The 20878-nt window shown below is 33.5% G+C and overlaps 2 protein-coding genes across 2 annotated transcripts; one reads left to right on the top strand and one right to left on the bottom strand.

Annotated features, from left to right (window-relative positions):
• The first annotated feature begins 5914 nt into the window (after positions 1–5914).
• Positions 5915–8688, top strand: LOC107417096 (uncharacterized). Its single transcript, XM_016025658.4, has 3 exons — positions 5915–6408; positions 7074–7097; positions 7926–8688. Exons 1-3 carry the CDS (start codon positions 6195–6197, stop codon positions 8270–8272), a joined length of 585 nt encoding a protein of 194 aa, XP_015881144.1. The 5' UTR covers positions 5915–6194; the 3' UTR covers positions 8273–8688.
• Positions 8689–10453: 1765 nt separating this feature from the next.
• LOC107417122 (fatty acid hydroperoxide lyase, chloroplastic) lies at positions 10454–13467 on the bottom strand. Its single transcript, XM_016025691.4, has 3 exons — positions 12873–13467; positions 11437–11818; positions 10454–11318 (listed from the first exon to the last, which is right to left on the bottom strand). Exons 1-3 carry the CDS (start codon positions 13335–13337, stop codon positions 10675–10677), a joined length of 1491 nt encoding a protein of 496 aa, XP_015881177.3. The 5' UTR covers positions 13338–13467; the 3' UTR covers positions 10454–10674.
• Positions 13468–20878: the final 7411 nt, after the last annotated feature.

Raw genomic sequence — 20878 nt, 5'->3', positions numbered from 1 at the left:
ATCAGATTACAATTTTGATTCAAAGTAAGAGTGACTCTCTTAGTTCTATAAGAACTATATCGAACTTTTCAAGGTTTGCTTGTGGAGTTTAAATTCGACTTATCAATAGGTTATTCCGCACCCTATTGTGGCATCTTCACCATACCAAGATTTTTACCTCAAATATAGGTAACGGGTCGAGGTCTAAAGCGACCTGTCTCTAAACCGTAACAAAGATTAAACTGGACCGTCTAATTACAAGTTATCAAGGATTGGACCGTCTAATTACAAGTTATCAATGATTAAACTGGACCGTCTAATTACAAGTTATCAATGGAAGACCTCGACCCGTTACCTATATTTGAGGTAAGAACCTTGTTATGGTGAAGACACCACAATAAGGTGCAGAATAACCTATTGATAAGTCGAATTTGAACTCCACAAGCAAAACTTGAAAAGTTCGATATAGTTTTTAGAGAACCAAGAAAGTCACTCTCACTTTCAGCCTCACCACTCTTTTTCTTCTCTTGATTGTTGGAGACAACTTGATTTTGTTGTTGTTCAGCTTCTCTCCTCTTTTCTAATGCCAATTGATCATCAAAAATCTATTTAGGAGTCATTGGTATAAGCACCACTCGTTTACCCTTGAAATTGAAGACAATCTTATTAGTACGACCAAGATGGGTTGTATCTTTATCAAATTGCCACGAACATCCCAAAAGCAAATGACCAGCTTGCATTGGTATCACATCACAAATAATCTCATCTTCATAATCACCAATAGAGAAAGCAATCTTCACTTGCCTATTCACCTTCAGCTTTCCACAATCATTAAGCCATTGTAGCTTATATGGTTCTGGATGCTTCATAGTGGGTAAACCTAGCTTTTCAACTATAGTAACATTAGCAACATTAGTACAACTCCCACCATCAATAATCATATTACATACCTTATCCTTGACTTTGCACTTTCTTCTCATCTTTGTATATAGTTAGAGCTCTTCTAGTAACCAATGATAAGTCCTCACCAACTCGATACTTGTAATCTTCTTCATCTTCATCACCAACGTCCTCCAATGGTGGCATGGATTCATTGTCTGACTCTTCCTCTTCAATTTCAATGTCTCCACTTTTCCAAATTACCATGACCCCTTATTTGGACATTGACTTGCAATATGACCCCTACCTTGACATTTAAAGCACATGATATCTCGATTTCTAGTTGAAGATGAATCTGCTTTACTTACTTGCTTGGATGAGGATGATTCGGCCTTAGCTTTGAATTTAGACTATGAGGTGGCTTTTTCTTCAAACTTGGGCAGATTGGGTTTCCATGTAGATGGGCTTGCTTTCCAAGTGTCTCGAGCAATACTAAATCTTGTGGTACCCCTCTTCTTGAGTTGTTGTTCTATTTTGATGGTCATGTGCAACATCTCCTCAATCTCCACATAATGATGTAAATCCGCTTGATTGGCTATTTTCTTATTCAAATCGGCCAAGAAACCTGCCATAGTAGCCTACCTATATTCCTCAACATTAGCCCTCATCATAAGAATCTCCATGTCCTTATAATAGTCATCTACACTCCTACTTCCTTGAGACAAACTTTGAAGCTTCTGATAGATGCTCCAATAGTAATGGCTAGGTACTAATTGCTTCCTTATCAAAGCCTTCATCTCCTCCTATGTATCTATAGGTCTTTGTCCTGCTCACCTCCTAGAAAGTGTCTCTTTGTCTCACCATCCAATAGGTCCGTGAATTCAACAGCAACTAATTTAACCTTTTTAACTTCTGAATAGTTCTGACAATCGAATACCATCTCAATCCTCTTCTCCCACTCAAGATAAGCTTCTGGATCACTTTTACCTTGGAATGATGGTATTTTCATCTTAATTCCTCTATAGTCATTACCTCGGTCTATTCTCTCTCTCCCACGGAATTGATTGGTTCCCGAACCAATGTTTTCTTCTTCCTTATAGTCATCTCCCACTCGTTCCTAATCTTCCCTTCTTGGAGTATTTCTTCTTCTATCACGTCCATGAGCAAACCTTTGTGGAGGTCATTGTTGCGGTGTTTGGATTGATGATTCCATCATATCCAACCTCTCATGGATCTACCCCATCTCCAACCGTAGTGCTTTTTAAAGTTCTCCCACCATGGCTTGAATGTATAACTTTGGATCAGCCACACCTGGAGTTTCATCCATGCTTTCTTTGCTTTGGTCTTGTGATATGATTTTTCTGCAAAACTTGTTAGTAAAAAGAACCTCACAACACTCCTTCACGTGTTTAGCTCAAATTTAAAGTCTCAATTCACTTATGTTTGCACTCTAGTTATATTTCGGCTTTTACCCTCAATAATTCTCACCTCTCTTGCCTTTTACCACTCTAGTAATTCTATTTGGTTCTTTACAAACTAATTTCAAACTAAATCAAACTAGCAAGTAACAATCCAAATAGATCTTTTTTTACAGTATTGATTTTGGCTTGTTTTGGTGCTTCTCAAATCATCCAAAAAAAATTTTTCACTACCTGTTTTCTCTTGAAGTCTCAATAATTCAATGCCACAAACCACAAAAACAAGAAAAAATTTAAGAATGAATTTTGTACTCTTTTTTTTTTTTTTTCAACAAGAACAATCTTTATCAAACTAAAGTAATCCCAATCGCACCAAACTTCAATGAAAATAAACCAATCCGTCGACCTCAAGGGTGTGAAAACAAATTCAGTTATTTTTTTATTTTTATTATTATTATTATTTTTTTTGGAACTATGTTCGTTCGGTTTTGGTATGATTGGAAGAATAGAAGAATGAAGAAAAACAAACAAAAGAAAAGATGCAAAGAAAAACAAATCACCAAACGGATGAGACAACCAAAGAAATCAAAGAAAATGAAGAACAAAGAAAAAAAAAATAATGACGACAAAGATAGATAGATCAAACCTGTAATTAGAAACTGGCTTTGATACCAAATTGATACGAACCTAGAACGACCTGTCTCTAAACCCGTAATAAAGATTGAATTGGACGATCTAATTACAAGTTATTAATGGAAGACCTCGACCCGTTACCTATATTTGAGGTAAGAATCTTGGTACGATGAAGACGCCACAATAGGGTGCGGAATAACCCATTGATAAGTCGAATTTGAACTCCCCAAGCAAAACTTGAAAAGTTCGATATAGTTCTTAGAGAACCAAGAGAGTCACTCTCACTTTGAATCAAAATTGTAATATGATTTTTATTCATGACTTAAATGCCTTTAAATAGGCAAAATAAATTACAAAACTTTCCTAAATTTGCTAAACATAAAAGTGGCCAAAATTTAGGTTTAGGAAACCTAATTGGGTTAGGTTTAGGAAATCTAATTTATTTAGGTTTAGGAAACCTAATGTGGCTTCTAATTTCCTAATTTGAATGGCCTTTAATTCTTTGACCAATTTAACTATAATAAAATTAGGAAAGTAAATTAAAAACCTAATAAAACTAAATTAGGAAAGTAAATAGGCAACATGCCAAAATCCAATTAAGACATAAATAAAAAAAAAGTAATGTTTTCTAGTTATAAAATTCGGCCAAACTTAATTGAATGCCATATAAGCTCATATTACTCTTCACGTGGCAAAAGTGCCATGTCACCATATGATGCCACATCACCATATTGTTGGATTCCATGCGTTAGGCACTTTTTCATGTTGGCATTCACCGTTCCAATCATATGGATCAATTTTGGTTCATCTTCAGTAATAAACTTGCTTCCTTGGGATGTGAACACCTCATGGATTAAGCCATTTAGTGCTTCTTTAAACCTTTTTGCTCGTACCCTGGTTATTGGTCTCATAGAGATTTGAAGTGACTTTGGACTCCATCTTAGGATGCTCCTGGTCATGTCCTCATCAATGCGGGTTGGTTCGGTTTTATGGGCATTTTTAAACCGAACCGACCAACTTGGTTTGGGTTAGGTAGGAAACCGAACAGAACCGACCAGTACGTTCAACCCAAAACCGAACCAAACCGATGGTCATTAGTCGATTTGGATTGGGTTAACGGTTTGAGCCTGATATTAGGCCTCGGCCAAAATTTTTTATTTATGCTATTTTGATATAGAAATTGTATACATTGGGCTCAAACTTGTATAAAGTTTTTTTCGACATTTTTATTTATCAATCTTCAATCATATTCATGCATTATATTTTGAATTAAGTATATTTTTCAAGCTATTATCTAAATTAAAAATTTTTAACATACATTCACCTAGCAAAAATACCAAATAAACTAACTATTAACTACAATACGACATAAAACCATATGACTGCAATACAAGTTAAATAATACAACATAAAATCATACAACTACAATATAAATCTACAACTATAACCTAATCTTACAAATACATCATACACCAATAAATAAATTCTATAACAAATTTAAAACCATTATTAATTATTAAATAGAATACAACTCATATTTGAAATCTTAAATTTCAAAATAAATTAACAATCCATAAAAGTGAAAATTATTTTAAAAAGTCTTCTTCCATACTCCTCAATCATATTCTCACAGTAAATAAAATAATAGTTTTATTTTATAATTATATACTATATTTATATATAAAAGTAAAATAAAATATTAGTTTAATTGATTACTGGTTTGGTGCGGGTTGGATTGGATAAAATTTTATTCAATCCGTAATCCGAACCAACCGTTTCGATTTTTTTATATATTTAACCGAACCAAACCAATTAATAAATTAAAACCAATCCAAACCAAATCAAATATGTTGATTTGGTTGGTCTAATTTGGTATTTGTCTACCCCTACTCTATAGTACGAGCTTTAAATAGTAAACTTTTTTTCTTTTTTATTTCATATAATTTTCATAAATTATAGTGTATACTCATAAATTTTTGGTGTATATACTTGATTAATACTTAAATTACATGAAAGATAATAAAATCTTTATGATTGGTTGCTCATGTAGCGAAGTAGATAAGTTTCCTCTTTATAACATAACTATATATATATATATATATTATCATATTCAAATTAAGATTTTAAATTAAAATTACTATCAAAAGATTTTTATTCACTTTTAAATTATATAAAAAATTAAAAAATTAAAATTATATTTATTAATTATTAAATTTCAAAAAAATTATTTTTTTTAAATAATATTTTAATATACCACCAAATCTATATTTGATTATTTTTTAATTTTAATTATAATTTAAAAATTAATTAATAAAAGAATATACGGTGTTAAAACCCACCTAACTTATCTTTTTGGAACCTATATAACCATTTTTAATTACAAAACCAAATATTTAATAGAAAAGTAAAAATTGAAGGAAAGTAAGTTGCCATTAATAATTATAATAATACTAATAATAATATTGATAAAGGAAGAGCTCATTCGAGATCCATAGTTTTTTGAATAACTGGAGATTCATACTTGAAAACAGCAGCTTTGCCATTACAGTCCTTTTTTTTTCTTTTTCTTTTTTTTTTCTTCTTTTGTGAAATCTTATGTTATTGTGCTAGAATTATCTGATAACTTTTTTATTTTATTTTATACTTTTTATCTTATATATGTACTTAGAATTAGTTGATCTTATATTTAGTTATAAAGTAACTTCAAACAAAAATTACTTTAAAAAAAAAAAAGTCCTTTTAGATGGTAAAAAGTCAGTCATCCTCTTATAATGATTCCACTTCAAGTTTCTTATTTCAAAATACAATGTAAGACAAAAGAAATTTAAAATTTCATGCAAAAGGAAAAAAAAAAAAACGAAAAATTACTTATGTAGAGGCATAAAAAATTGTAAAACAAATAGAATAGTTTTTTTTTTTTTTTGGCCAAAAAAAAAAATAAATAAATGGAAGAGTTTATTATTATTATTAGTGTAAACAATTGCTGTGAAAAGCAAAAACCGTTTAACAGGGAAAGGAAAAATAATTTGTCAAATAAAAAAAAAAAGAAGAGTCTGGGTGGTGCAGTGGAGGAACACCCAATTTCCCACTCGTTTTCGCAGATTCCATTCTGCTTCCCATTCCCATTAAAAATTATCACACCAAACAAAACAAGCTCTCTCACCTCACTCCCCCTAAATTCTCCACTTTCTCTCTACCAGTCTTGACCCACATAAACCGTAAAACTTTTCACAACGCCGATTCCATAAGCTCTCAGAGAGATACATACATACGAAGGCGGTGGACATGGCGATGACCCATACCTCGGTGGGTTTATGTCGTCCCGCAGTTTTGAAGGCTGGCTTGGCAGTTATCGCCATGTGCATAGCTGGCTACATTCTGGGTCCTCCCCTTTACTGGCATTTCATGGAAGGCTTGGCCGCCGTTAGCCGCTCTTCTTCTTCTTGCCCTTCTTGCGTCTGCGATTGCTCTTCTCAGCCTATCCTCTCTATCCCGCTTGGTAATTATGTATACCCTTTTCGTTCAAAACCCATGATCCGTTACTTTCTTCTTTTTCTTTTTAACTTTTTTTGTTATTTTTTTTTTTTAGATTTTTTTCTTTTTATTACCAGATCGGATTGGATCTATTACCACTTTCCTTGGATTCAGTCCTAGTTTGGAATTTTACCATTCTTGGAGTAAATTTTTGGCTTGTATTCGAACTCTGATTTGGCTTAGATCTTGATCCCGCTGGTGGGTGTTTATTTCTTTGCTGTCATGATTACTGAGTTAATCATGAAATCGATCAATTTTAGGTGGGGTCAGGGCTTACCCAGTTGAGATTAGAGTCTGATGCATCAATTCGAGTACTGGGTCTATTCCCTTCTGGGTTTTGTTTTGCTTTATGCCTCAAGGATTGAAACTGAAGCGTGTAGCACAGACTTTAATCCAATTTGGTTTTAACTTGAGAAAACCAATCCTAAATTTCCAAATGCTTAGGATCTAGATTTTGAGAATGAAGTCTCAATTTAGATGTCCACTATAATATCGCAACTTGCAATGTGGTTTTGCTGTTTGCATGGCTTCTTATTACCTGGTTAGCTGACTGATATGTTTTAAGTATTCTGGATCCAATTTTTGGTTGGCATAATGCTGAAATGTGTACTTCTCTTGTTCTGTCTGCAGGATTGAGCAACACCTCATTTGCAGGTTAGTTTCTTTATCGTAATTTGCCTGTATATGTTGATGTAGATTTGATGTCATTTACTTTGAATATTTGCCTAAATTTGGTCCATCTCACATGCATGAATATGATCGTTTATAATCTCCCTGTTTTGTAAAAGATCATACGTGGTTTTGAGTTTATATTGTAATACTACCTCAGGTTGTAACTTTTTCCACTTGTTAACTGAGCCTAACCTCCCACCCTCCCCCTTCATCAGTTTCCACAAAAGTTTATAGTTAGGTGTGGATTGAGCTACTTACTGATTAGTAATAAGTACCATGAATATGAATATGATTCGGAATTTTTCTAGCCTCTATCCCACTTCCCTGTATGTAGCAGTTAATTTAGTGGTTATGGATTGGGGAAGAGGTGGAGAGGGATATTGGAAGTTGCTTATTTTACCATTTAAAATATTCTAACACAGTCTTAATAAAAATTTGCCTGAAAAGGTTATGCTAATGTGTTTGAGACACATATCTCAAGCCCGGATATCAATTTAACAAGTTGCTTATGCAAGGGGTTGCTTATTTTACCATGTAAAATATTTTAACAGATTTGCAATTAAATTTTGCCTTAAATAATGTCTTTAAGATACATATCTCAAGCCGGGATATCCTTATCCATTTAAGTATGTACTTATTCTCATTTTGCTTGTATAACATACATTTGTATGTGGTTGTGAAATTACCAGGGAAATCACAAAACCTGGTTGGCTTGATTATTATGGGAGGTGGATCTGTATTTTGACTATTATATTGAGTGTTTCAGATTGGGTAGTTTCTTCTAATTTTTGCATTTTCCATCGCATGCAGATTGTGCAAAGCATGACCCAGAAGTGAGTGAAGACACTGAGAAGAACTTTGCAGAGTTATTGGCAGAGGAACTGAAGATACGGGAAGCTGAAGCTTTGGAGAATCAGAGACGTGCAGACATGGCTCTGCTAGAGGCTAAGAAAGTCACATCCCAGTACCTAAAGGAAGCAGATAAGTGCAATTCAGGGATGGAAACATGCGAAGAAGCAAGGGAGAAATCCGAAACAGCATTAGCTGCACAAAAGAGACTAACAGCACTGTGGGAATCCAGGGCTCGTCAGAAAGGATGGAAAGAAGGAGTTGCCAAGTCTCATGTTCAGACGCAAGGGAATCTCCAGACAGTTTAAAAGGATGCATCATTACGTTTACAGAACAGCCGAAGGCTATTGTTCTGAATCATGGTCATTGCCGTCGATCTTAGCGATGTCACTATATCATGAATATGATTTCCCTCTTCGCCCACTTAGAGTTATTTGTTATCATCAATAGTTATAGGTATAGAAACCCTTGTTATCATTATCTAGCCTTTTAAAAGCAGTCAAGTTTTGCAAGAACACCTGCTCTTCTCATTTCTCAACATTCTATTTGAAAATCCTACTTGTAAGAGTGAGAAAATAGACATTATTGGTTAGTGTGAAAATGTAATATTTATTACTGAATTCCTTGGCCTTGCTATTTGGCATCACCATGGTTTTTGGTATTAGCATTTTTGAATGTGTTGATGTTTTTACAGAACTTTTTATAATGAAATTGTTGTTCTTCATATCAATGTTGTAACATGCATCAGGTTTGAATTAACTTCCTATGCTCTTTTGAATCCTCGATAGCAAGTGAATTGGGCTGGCTTACTCTCATATTACTAAACTTGGTTGTTTTAAGTATTTATAATTACATCATATTAAAACTTGAAATATATTTACATTGTACGAAGACTTCTATATGTCGTATACTATAACAACAATATTAGAGGCACCAAATCTTCTTATCTATCTTGGACATCTGATGATGTGGTAGAACAATCAGTGTCTGCAACAGCTAGATCGTTAGCCTCTCATTTGGTAACTTTTATATTAATGGTTTTTGGTTTTCTTCCTCCTTTTTATAGATATATTTTTAAAGATTTTACTTTAGATGTATATAATTGAGTGGTTTGAAAATTAGTTGAGACTTATAACTTAAATACCAGTACATGATTAAGGGGGGAAAAAAACACCTAATTTAAAAACAATTTCAAAATATTTATAAATGAGATTTTTATTTTGATAAACATTTTTTTTTTGTCATTATAAATGACTATAATTATTTATATATTAAAAAAAATAAAAATTATTTATATGTTTAATCTCTCAAATAAAAAAGAAGAACAGAATCAACACCATAAACATATAATAAATATCAAACTAGCTATCAGATGCATTCTTGAATCTTGGAACCTCTTTATTTCCATTTTCTATATCATAAATGTGCGCGCAGATGGAAGAAGAGCATAACTTTAATAATGTGTAAATTTTGCTATAAATTTATTAATGTTTTTAATATAATGTTAATGCCATTGCAAAGCGAACACATTGATTTCCCCGAAAAGTCTAACCAAGTTTTCACGCATGAATCTCTGGAGATTATTATGATTTTGGTATTGCATGCCCAAAGATGTGGGCTTGGAGATTATTACGATGATAACAATAATTAAGTGAGGTTAAGATATCGAATCAAATTATTAGAGATTGTTGGGGCTTAAAATTTCTTTGCAATGGCTTGCCTTGTATGAAAATTATTTGAGCCAAAAAACCTTCGATACACCAGTTGTACATACATTGGTCTACACCCTCAGTTATACTGATACATGAAGGTGTACACCCGGTATATCAAACCTTCTCACATATTTAACAATAAGCTTTTGATATTTGACCTTTAGTATTTCTAAATTTTGATATTAGCATATATTTTCTAATAATAAGTGCTAATGTTAGTGTCATATGTAGACTCCATTAATTTTATTATAGTGGTATCCACTGCTAATGTGTCATTGAAGAGCTCAAAAACTCAGAGCATTGCTTTCCAATGATATTGCAAATTGTCATTGCATTACCAAATTTTGACATGAGTGTGTGTTTTGACATATCTAAATGGCACATTGCAAAATTTATCAGCATTAAAAAAGTTTATGGGATTCACATCATTTATTAATATAGTTTTAATTTTTAATTATTAAAAGATAAAAACTCGTATATCCAAAATTTCTAACATTTAATTAAATGATTTTTTTATATTTTTCATTACTATATTTTAATATATTTTATTGGTCAATTTATTTTAAAATTTAATATTAATATTAATATTTATTATTAAAAAATTCATATCAATATTAAATTTTAAAAATATCAATAACAAAATAATATTTATAATTTGAAAAATTCTCATCTATTTTAATATTATAATAATAAAATAGATTGTTATGTGATTGGAGATGCTGTTATATAAGAACACCTAACGGTGAACTTAAAATTCCCCGAATAAAGCCTGCAGTATAACCATGTGAACGTGGACCAACTATGTCAATTATCACAGCAATTGAAAAAGATAGCTCCCTTATATCCTATCATAAATTATCCATCGTCCATTTCACTTTAATCATGAATCCGTGGGACCCATATTTCTCCATTTCTAATAGAGACGAAATTTATAAACGAGAAAAGCCAGATTAAACCCTCATCCCCACGCATCTCCAACGGCTATGATCATATCCATCTCATTTTTTAGCCTTCTCAACGGCTGTGATTGATGTTGAGCTTCCAGTGATCGAATCGTACCTGCGAAACAGGTAAGCAACGAACAAACAAGCCGTGAGAGTCACATAGTCCTTAGCCGCACACTGTTTGTTTGACTCGCTCGGTGAACCGGTCTGCGGTCCGTTAGACCAGTACAGGTAATTCAGCAACTCTTTGTTATCCTTGAACCGGTCCGGTTTGAAAGACTCCGGTTCTGAAAAGATTTTCGGATCTTTCATAACCAGAGGCTGATACCCACATAATAACTCACCCTTCTTGATTTCGTAGGCCGAGTCGTGCGAGCTGATTTTGAAATCTTTCCTGGCTCGGGCGAATTGGAGGGGAACCGGCGGGTTGAGCCGGAGAGTCTCGTACACAACCGATTGAACCAGATCCATTTCCCTAACCGAGTCGAAACTCAGAGTCGACCCGCCATTTGATCTGACTTCTTGAACGATTCTTTGCTGTAACCCGGACGTGTCACTCGCTATGGTATTGATTAAACTCGGTAGATGAACCGAGAAACCGCCAAACGCGTTGAAACCCAGAACGAAAAGAAGGTTGTGAATCGACTCTTCTTTACTCAGTCCGAACTCGGTTTTCCCTCTTTGCAACACTTCTTTACCTGCATATTTTTATTTATTTATTTATTTATTTTCTTTTACAGAAACAAAATAAAAGAAAATTATGAAAAACCCAAAACCAAAAATCCAAAACAGTTAAAAATCAAAAGTCTGTTTTACCATTTTGTTCTACAAATTCGTAGAGTTTTCTGTAATCTCCGCTAACGAGGAAAAATGGGTAGGCAAAGGAATGGAGGAAAATTTCTTCTAGAGGTTGAAGGATGCCGATTTTGACGGTGGGTAGGAGCTGAAGAGCAAGCCAACGGTCGAGCATGGCGTAGCCAGAGGTAGCAATTTCCGGTGAGATTGAAGGGTCTGCACCAATTAGGCATTTGGTGAGGAATGTAAATATGAATTGCTGGAGTGGGAATAAGATTGAAGCTGAAGAATTGTTGGAGAGATCGGCTTCTATGGTGTCCCACAAGGTGGAAAGGCTGGACATGAGTTCTTGGCACCATGTCTTGGAGCTTTGTTTCAGGATATCCATAGCGAAGTTCTTCACCTGCCCTCATTTATATATGTATGTGCCATATTAGTTTTTCTTTCTTTTTGGTGATCATCTTATATGGGTAAGAATTTCAACTTTCAAACAATGTTTTACTAGCTATTTTGTCCAACAAAAATTAATAAGATAATAAAAGTAAAATTAAACTGGAACACATTAAATTGTAGCCAAGAAAATTCACTTGCCATATCAGGGAAAAATAAAATAAATATTGTAGTGAAAAGTGTCAATAGATTGTGGGTGAAATAGAAAATCAGAAGGGGACAGGTTTCCTCAAAGAACTCAGAATCTTATTCCGCAGAAACTTTGATTGCATGGTTGTTGAAAGGAAGAGTGTTGGATCATGACAAAGACCGACGCAAATTGTGGGGAAATTTCAAATCTAAATTTGAAACCTTTACCCTAGTCCCTAGCTGTTGCCCGCTCCTTAAGACCATTCACACTTTCCTCGGGGACCATCCACGTTTTTCTTTCAATAGGTGTTTTGTCTTACTTATACCCCTATCTATTTCCCTCAAGAAAGTCACTGGGATAATGTTTTGATTGTTTTAGACATGCACATTTCTGTGGAGCTCATGAATTACAGTGTCACTTTCACTTTCTCTAACCAAATTAACGTTCTTCATTCTATTTTTCTCATCAAAACAAAGACAACCCACCAAACAGATTTTTCAAAATTTCAATCCAAAATCCACCATGTTTACACTTTTAGAACACCATTTTTGGACCTTTTAAAGTAACAAAAATTTTCATAGCAAAATATCTAGATATAATTGGTACTGTTTCTTGTTTTCTTCTGCTTTTTTTTTTTTTTTTTTTTTTAAAGAACAATTAATAAAATATTGAAACTACCCCCAAAAAAAAAAAAAAAAAGGGAAAGAAAATTATCTATTCTTTTCAAACAACTAATAACGATAATTTTATCTTATTTTGTAATAAAATACGCAAATCCAAGCAAAACCCAACTCAAAATTCAACCAGTAAAAGATAAACAAATAACAAGAACCAATTTGGGAAAATGTTCATATATAGAGAAACAGATACAGTGTACCTTAGAGTGTTGTGGCTCGGAGGGGTCTAGATAAGCTCCGACTCTGATATCACCAGTGAACTTGACACTGGGCATGAAATCCCCAACAAGTACGTTCTTCTTCTCCACCAAATCCATATCGAACATATGCGAGAAGGACTTGCAGTCCAGAACAGCTATGACTTGGGGGTTGACGTTGAAGAAGAATGGGAAAGAAGGAGGTATGTTTGTGCGGAACACCGTGCTCTTGTACTTGTCCAGTCGTTTCTTGAAGAATGTTTCGGGGCCTTGGAACCAGAAGTAGTCCAGTCGATCCGGAATGGATCCGATCAACGGCCAACCGTAGCTTCCTGGGATTGTACGGACCGGCAATGATGCCGGGGATGGTACTGAAGAAGGTGTTGGTGGCGATGCCAACGGCGATGAAGACGAAGACGACGAAGAGGCGGATGGTGGTGGAGGTGATATGCTCATGACGATTGACATGGTGGTGATGTTTTTTTGAGAATGATTTTTATTTTAGGTTGATTTCCAAGTTGTGAAAAAAGTAAGAGAAGAAGGTTTGGGATGCAATTATTTAACCTGACTTATATACTATTTATTTATTTTTGTATTTGGTAAATACCTGGCTTATATACATATATATATATATATATGTTCACAGTGAAAGAGATATATATATATATATATAAATACAAAACGTGAAAAAGAAAAGAAAATCAGATTGTAATTTAACTTCGCGCGTAAAGACAAAAGGTTCAGAGGAAAAAAACAATTAGATATAAATTAAGACAAGTGCCTTTGATTTATGCCACTCATCCTTAGTTCCTCATTTGTTTTTGTTACTGTGTTCAAGAAAAGTTTTTTTTGCTCTTATTATTAGCTTGATGTGATTTAATTATTCTACATGAATCTAAAATTAGAATAAGTTTCATTGATTAGCTAAAAATTGTTCCTTTTTTAATTCTTGAGGAAACATAGCTTTGAGTAGTTTATACATATATTGGAAATTGAAAATTTTAAACTTAGGATCATTAATGAAAGCATCTCCCATAATTTTGTCAAATATTATAAAAGTTTTACTACATTGTATAAATAGACAGCCTTTTAAAAAGACTCTTTCTAATGTTTTGTGCAAAAAAAATTATTAATTTGTTAAACTAATACGGCAATAAAAGAAATATAAAAGTTGTCAAGGAGATTATTATTTTAAAAAGCTTTGTTAGGTAATATGATTCAACATTTTATTTATTTTTTTATTCAATTTTATTTATTTTTTTAAAATTAAGCTTCCCCCCTCTCCCCTCTCTCTTTCCCCCCCTCTATTAAACAAAATCCCAATTGATCCATGAAGATTTTATCATTATTATTACCTTTGAGTCCTCTTGGTTGTCCTGTTAAGGTTTTACTATAATGCCATGGGCAACTGAAAGTAATAATAATAATAACAAAAGAAAGATAGGGAAAATAATCGAAGCAAAAAGGTGATTGTGCGAGTGGAGATGGGTCTCAACATTTGGGGCATCAGCTTCTAGGTCTAGGTTCGAGTCTGCAATGTCGGCTTTTTCTTATTTGCTTTATTTTTCCAAAATCCCATGAAAAACAAAAAAGGTAAGATCTAAAAGCTTTATATATATTTATATATATATATATATATATCTTATTTATATTATATGATTGTATGGACTATTTCCTGTTCCGATGTTATGTACAACTCTAACAGGTGGAATAGCCTATGAAACAAATAAATGACGTCTAAATCTTAGCATCAGTACAGTATCGGCCAAAAGAAGTTGAATGTTTAAATCAGTTGTCAGACAAAGAGATAATTTTGAGTTGGAAGAAAAGTTTTTCTAAGCATTTGTGTATACTTAATTTTGAGGCATTATATTGTAATTATAGGATTTCTGAATCATGGTTAGAGTTTAGCCACACATCATTACCTAGTTAAGATAGATCAATTTATTAGGCTTCATGATATATTCTTCTTTGGTTGGTGATGTCTATATGGAATTTTTATCCTGATTTTTTAGTTAGGCTATATTACCCATGGCCTATTATCATCTTTACTAGACTGATATTTCTTAACTAAACATCGGTTCAGCCACTCAAGGATCATCTAAATCTTATTATTTGTAACATCTCATCCCGAAATACATCAGAAATTTCTCAAATTTGACCAAGGTTGACCAGGTTTGACCATCATTGATCGAGAAGGGATCAAATGTTGACTTTTTGTTTCCGATGGAATTTCACATTGACCGAGGTCCCGTTAAAAAGTACACATTGTCACGAGTCCATAGACTAGTAGCACGTCGAAAACGGAGCTATGGTTTGAAAGTTATGAGTAAAACAAGTTGAAGTCCGAACTGTCTAAAGGGTGCCCAAGTTGACTTTTTGTTCATGCAAAGTTGAGCTTTGACTCATGCATGGTTGTGAAGTACTCGTCGATACGAGTTCATAGACTAACGGCATGTCCGATTTGGACATGTGGTTTGAAAGTTGCGGAACTGTGAATTTTTTCTGAGATAGCATTTACTATTCATAGATCTGTATGTGTGTGAACAGTGGTGCCACGTGTCAAAAAAGGGACCCACCCGTGAGTGCACAGTGGCACCCACGGGCGTTTTGATTGGCTGAGAAGGGGAGGGAGGAAAGAGAAGGAGAAGGAGGAGAGAGAGAGAGAGAGAGAGCTAGAGAGAGAAACCCAACTAGCCAACTGTCGTTCACCCATTTCCGGCCACCAGAACAGTACATGTGCCATCCCACCTTGACATCCACCTAAAAGCCTGCCAGCAGGCCATGGCCAATCGACCGCCGATGCATCCGGATCAAGACTTTTTCCGGCGGCGGCGCCGATTAATTCAAACCTAGATTTCTCTCCATTCCGACCTCCGTTTGCTTAACCGCCGGTCTTGTTGAGTCACCCATTCCCCGATCTACCTTTCCACCAAAAATCACATCCAGTGGCCACCGGATGCGGGGCCAGCAGTGGCAGATTCTGGTGACCACGGCAGCTCGTCGGGAAATCGATTTTCCAGCGAGTTTCCAGTTGCACCGCCTATCCTTTCCCACTAATTCTGATCCTTTGAACCCAAATCCAATGTCCACTTTCCTCAATTCGCAACGGATTGAGAGAATCGAGAACTTAAAATCCAAGAGCTTTCCGGTAAAATTTTGACTACCACGGGTCCAATCTCCTGGAAGTAAGACCAGATTCGTAATTCTCGTTTCACAAGCTTCGTTTCGGTATATTACTCACAAATTTTGGTTAACGTTTGTGTTAAACCCCCCGGGTATCGGGTATTATTTATCCGAATAAAATATAAATTTATTTGACCCTGTGTAATATTGTTGTTTTAGGAGCATGTGTGAGCCGTAGAATTAATCTTATGGAGGATCTTGGTTGACTTGCGTGCTCGAGGTGAGTGACCCACCTTCAAATTTATTTTGGGATGTTAAAATATATATATTTTGTGTTAATTGGTTATTTGTAAAATATGTTTGATGTGGTGAATATTTGGTAAATTTATATTTGGAATTTTGATGCCAAAATTGAATGGAATTAAATATTTGTACATTATAAAATATTTTGGTTTTAAGACATTTGAGATTTTGGTAATTATTATCAAATTTTATTGTTGGAATATTTCATAATAGAATATTTCAAAAATATGTTTATGTGTTTAATATTATGAGAATTTCTATCTAAAATTGTATTGCCAATTTATAATGTTTTTAATATATGTCTTGGTGCCAAAACAATATATTTGGGAATTTAAAAAAATTGTGGTTTTGATTTATTTTAATTATTGCTATGGTTATTATTCAATTATTGTGTACAATTATATGAATTAATTATATATGGAATTTATATGGTTTTCATATTACTGATTTAAATTAATTTTTGAGAATTTGAGAAAAGTATGGATTTAAATTATTATGTTTTAAAAATATTTATGCATTAAAATATTAATGGCTTGACCTTATGCCATTAAAAAATTTGTATATTCAAATTGATGGATTTAAACTTGATGGATTTTAAAGTGATGGATTTATGATGAGGATTAAAGAAAAATGTGGGAATGTGAGTTTGAAAAATGGTATAATTCCCACGGTGAATTTTGAAAAAAATTATGTATTTTAATAATAAATTTGGTTATTTGTTTTAGACACACTCATACAGTACTGGTGTTCTGTACTGTATATGTGGATGAGCGCGCAAATTATAATATCTCCCGTGAGTTGCCATCGGACTGAAGGCATGCAAGTTTTATATAGTGTACATTAGCTGCCCTCCTTCATGGCCAGGTTGATGGTTTAAGCAGCGGCGCTGTCGAGACGCCGAAGCGACAGTATGCAAGTTTCTCTCTTTAACCTCCCGCCAGATGATGCTCGGGACGCTGGGTATTATAGGGCATCATTGATATATAATGTAGTGCATCAAGTATTATTTTTCAGATATAAATTTCAAATCTTAAAGTTTTAAAGCAGCATTTAAATTAAATGAATTTAATTTATTTTATCACCTATTTTCAATTAGTATTTTCTAAAATGTATTTATTCATATTTTATGTCACTTATTTTAAATTAATGTTTTTAAAACGCATCTTGCCATAAAAATATTATATAGATTGGTTGAATATTTCAAAATGAATATTATAATATTTTACCACTTATTTTACATGATTGTTTGTAATTATTTAAATTATATTTTTGAAACTGTTTATTTTATTTTATTAAATCAAATTTTACGCATTATATATTGAATTTCTCTTTTATATTATATTTCTTTAATGCAAGTATTCTAAATTTATTTTATTATATTTCATTATATTTTATTCGTATTTGGATTATTTAATTATTTATTAAATTAATTATTCCTTGATTTGTGGGGCATAAAAGATTGGGTTTTGCGAAAATATTTTAAAAGGGGAACCTTTCCAACAGAGTGAATGGTGAAGGTTTTCAAAGAAAATATTACTTTCAATTAATTATTATTTATTTACTTATTTATTCTTAATTAATCAAATGTGCTATAATCATCGTTACTATTATAATTGTACAGTAGATAGGGTCACTCATTGAAATGATTAGCATCTCATATTTCTAAATTCCGTTCCCCTAGGTACAAGGATTGGGAGACGTTGATCGTCCGGGACGAGTCCGATGTCTCAGTTCATTACCAAAAGTCCAAGAAGCATTTCCTCCCTTTTTCCTTTTCATCTTGTATTGCTTCTTTATCTGACATTATATTAATTTCATATTTATTTGTATAATGCTCTGTATACTGTATTGGACACATTTTATTAAATACTGCATTAATTCCCTGTTAGTATTTTGGAGTGCTGTAAATTTGTGGAAACAAATTGTAGTAAGATGGGAGCAATAAGATGGTGTTTATAAAAGTGTATTTTTAGTGCAGGAAATTTGTGGTAAGTTCATCCCCTAGAGAAGGTTCTGCCGGATTTTACATTGGAATGTCCGATAGGGTTTCCCTAGGATCAGGACTTATCTAGGGTTCCGGTGATAAATTTTAGACGGGTCCTGACATTATTGACTTTGTGTGATTGGCCCTTGAAACCCGGTCAACTAGAAATATAGTTAACCTCGTCGTGCCATTTATAGTCTTCCAAGCTTTAATATCTATGTGCAGTTTTTGGTTGTTTGACTTTTCTTTGTCGAAGTGCATAGTGGGTAGAACTGTGATTAACTCGACCATAATCCATTTTGACAAGTCTTTAATCTTTAGTTACATTCTGCTAATGTAAGCTGATGCTTTACTTTCCCTTTATAGCTGGCACCACACTCAAAGTAAGGAAACAAATGCTTGTCTTTCTCCATGTGACTAACTTTGTTTTTCAAATTCTTGTTCTCTGATATAAGTCTTTCACCTTTTCAATCAATTCATTCCATTCGACCATCAAGGTTATAAGCTTGGAGTCACTAGCGAACCGTTTGTTTCGAAACTCAGTTTCCACTGCCTTGGCTTTTTCTTAGGCCTTTTTGGCCATTTCAAAATCATTCAGAGCCTTGTCACATGCAATGCGCACATCCTCGATTTCAAACGCATCATTCGGTAGCCTTCATTATAGTAATAAAATTCTTGTAAGGTATAAACCAAAATGGGCAAATGTTAAGAAAAAAAGAAAGAAAAGAAAATGAAAAAAAGGCAAAGATGATCACCTATATAGCATGAGTTAAGGTGCGTTGAGTGATGCTATTGAAATGCATTAAGGATAGAGTCTCGACATCGATAAGGGAAAAAAAGAAATTTGTGATAGCGAGGACGATTCAAGAGTCATTCTGGTTGGACAACTCGAGCAAGGTAGTTTCCTTGCCCTTCTTCTTATAGGGTGGTCAATGCGAAGGTTCGTTTTGTTCTTGGTTAGTCCCACTTGAACCCGAGCCTTGCTCTCTCCAAGTGCACTTCCTCTGCACTAAGGCTTCACATTTTTCTTTCTCTTCCTCCTCATCGTTGTTGATGATGTCATGGTAACTTTAGCTGTGGTCTTTTGGAGGATGAGCAAGAAGAGGCACAACGACTTACTCCCCAATTAAAATTCTTTTTGTAATACCACCTCAGCGACCTCCATGTTTGCTATCTCGTTTTTTGGGCATTTACCAAAAGCAGGTCAAATGTGTGGCTTCAACTTCTAAAAAGGAGAAGTGTAATTGTAAAACAATTGAAAGGCTTAGAATTAAATGAGGCTGAAAGTCGAGCGAGAAAATGTAGAATATGTATTCACATGGGACTTCGTTCAAAGTTTTGGTTTGCATGATCCATGAATGGTTCAAATAGAGCAACATTAGAATTTAATGCATTAGCTCGGTTCAAAAAGATTAGGGTGCACGTGGGTTGGTTTCATTTGGTTTTGGATTAAATCTTCCATTGAATCAAGCTAGTTGGATTGGATAATTATGAACTCATAACTAACAGATTATGCAAGTCATCCAAGCCAAACTAATCAGATAAACATAGGGTTGAATTCAATTGGGTAGTTGGGTTTACTTTGTTAAACTTTTATTGCACCTTTTTAACTAAAAATTGAAACCCAAAAAAAAACAAAAAAAAAAAACTTCAAATCTAAAAAGAAGTGAAGCAAATGGTTAAATTGTAAGTTAGATTTCTTTAAAAAAATTACTACTAGAAAACTTGCAATAACATGTGAAGTGCAAAAAGAGACATTGAGAATCAGAGGTTGTGAGATGAGAGATAGTAACAGAGATAAGTGAAAGAATTTGCATGTATTGTAAGTTATTATCCTTAGGAGTAAAAAAAGTAATTAATATGTGTGTCAATAATATAAGGAACTGATGAAATAATTAAATAGTAAAGACTGGGTGAAAAGTAAAGAAAAGTATATGTATATACCTATAGGTACTTCAGTTGGTTTGGATTTTTAGAAGTAGAAAATTTTCAAACTATTACCCATCTAAACATATTTGGGTTTAACAAATTCCAACCCATGGCCAATTAAAGAGGTTACAAAATCAATCAAATGCAATCAGTTTGGTGTGGATTGTGTGGGTAATGTAGGTTTAAGGTTTTTTCTGCACAGCTTTACAAAAGGAAATTAACTTCTATGCCCTTTACACTAAGAAATTCTCAAAAAGAAAGTCTTTGTTCATGATCAAGCTTCGAGTGTCTGTTTGCATGAAAATCTATAAATGAAAAAACACTTAAAATGAATCAACCGCTATAAAAAATAAAAATAAAAAAAATAAAAAAAAGTAGCTTTGAGGAAGACACTAAAATACAAACTCATTATAATCCTTCCATGAGTTGTTGATGGTGTCTTCCAAACTGCTAGCCTAGGGTTTGGATATATATATATATATATTATATATATAAAACTTTACTCTTTTGGGAATAGAAAATGTAGGTCACGTTGTCATCAAGGCCTTGACATAAAAGAAACTATTAAAAAATCTAAATCTAGGAGGATATCTAGGTTGGAACATAGGGTAATGAATCCCAACATTATCTACTAAGAGTTTGGCATTAGTTGGGTCAAACACAAGTC

Source organism: Ziziphus jujuba, chromosome 4 (assembly GCF_031755915.1).
Source record: "Ziziphus jujuba cultivar Dongzao chromosome 4, ASM3175591v1".
Classification (NCBI taxonomy): Eukaryota; Viridiplantae; Streptophyta; class Magnoliopsida; order Rosales; family Rhamnaceae; genus Ziziphus; species Ziziphus jujuba.
Note: the sequence above shows the minus strand (reverse complement) of the source record. Positions and strands in the feature narration are given on the sequence as shown.

Bases quoted from the DNA above. Each gene is read 5' to 3' on its own strand.
- LOC107417122 (XM_016025691.4), bottom strand. From the start codon at position 13,337: ATGTCAATCGTCATGAGCATATCACCTCCACCACCATCCGCCTCTTCG. The intron at 11,819-12,872 runs GTACACTGTATC...AAATGAGGGCAG, and splicing joins CCGAGCCACAACACTCTAAG to GTGAAGAACTTCGCTATGGA. The intron at 11,319-11,436 runs GTAAAACAGACT...AAAAATATGCAG, and splicing joins CGAATTTGTAGAACAAAATG to GTAAAGAAGTGTTGCAAAGA.
- LOC107417096 (XM_016025658.4), top strand. From the start codon at position 6,195: ATGGCGATGACCCATACCTCGGTGGGTTTATGTCGTCCCGCAGTTTTG. The intron at 6,409-7,073 runs GTAATTATGTAT...TTCTGTCTGCAG, and splicing joins TATCCTCTCTATCCCGCTTG to GATTGAGCAACACCTCATTT. The intron at 7,098-7,925 runs GTTAGTTTCTTT...CATCGCATGCAG, and splicing joins GAGCAACACCTCATTTGCAG to ATTGTGCAAAGCATGACCCA.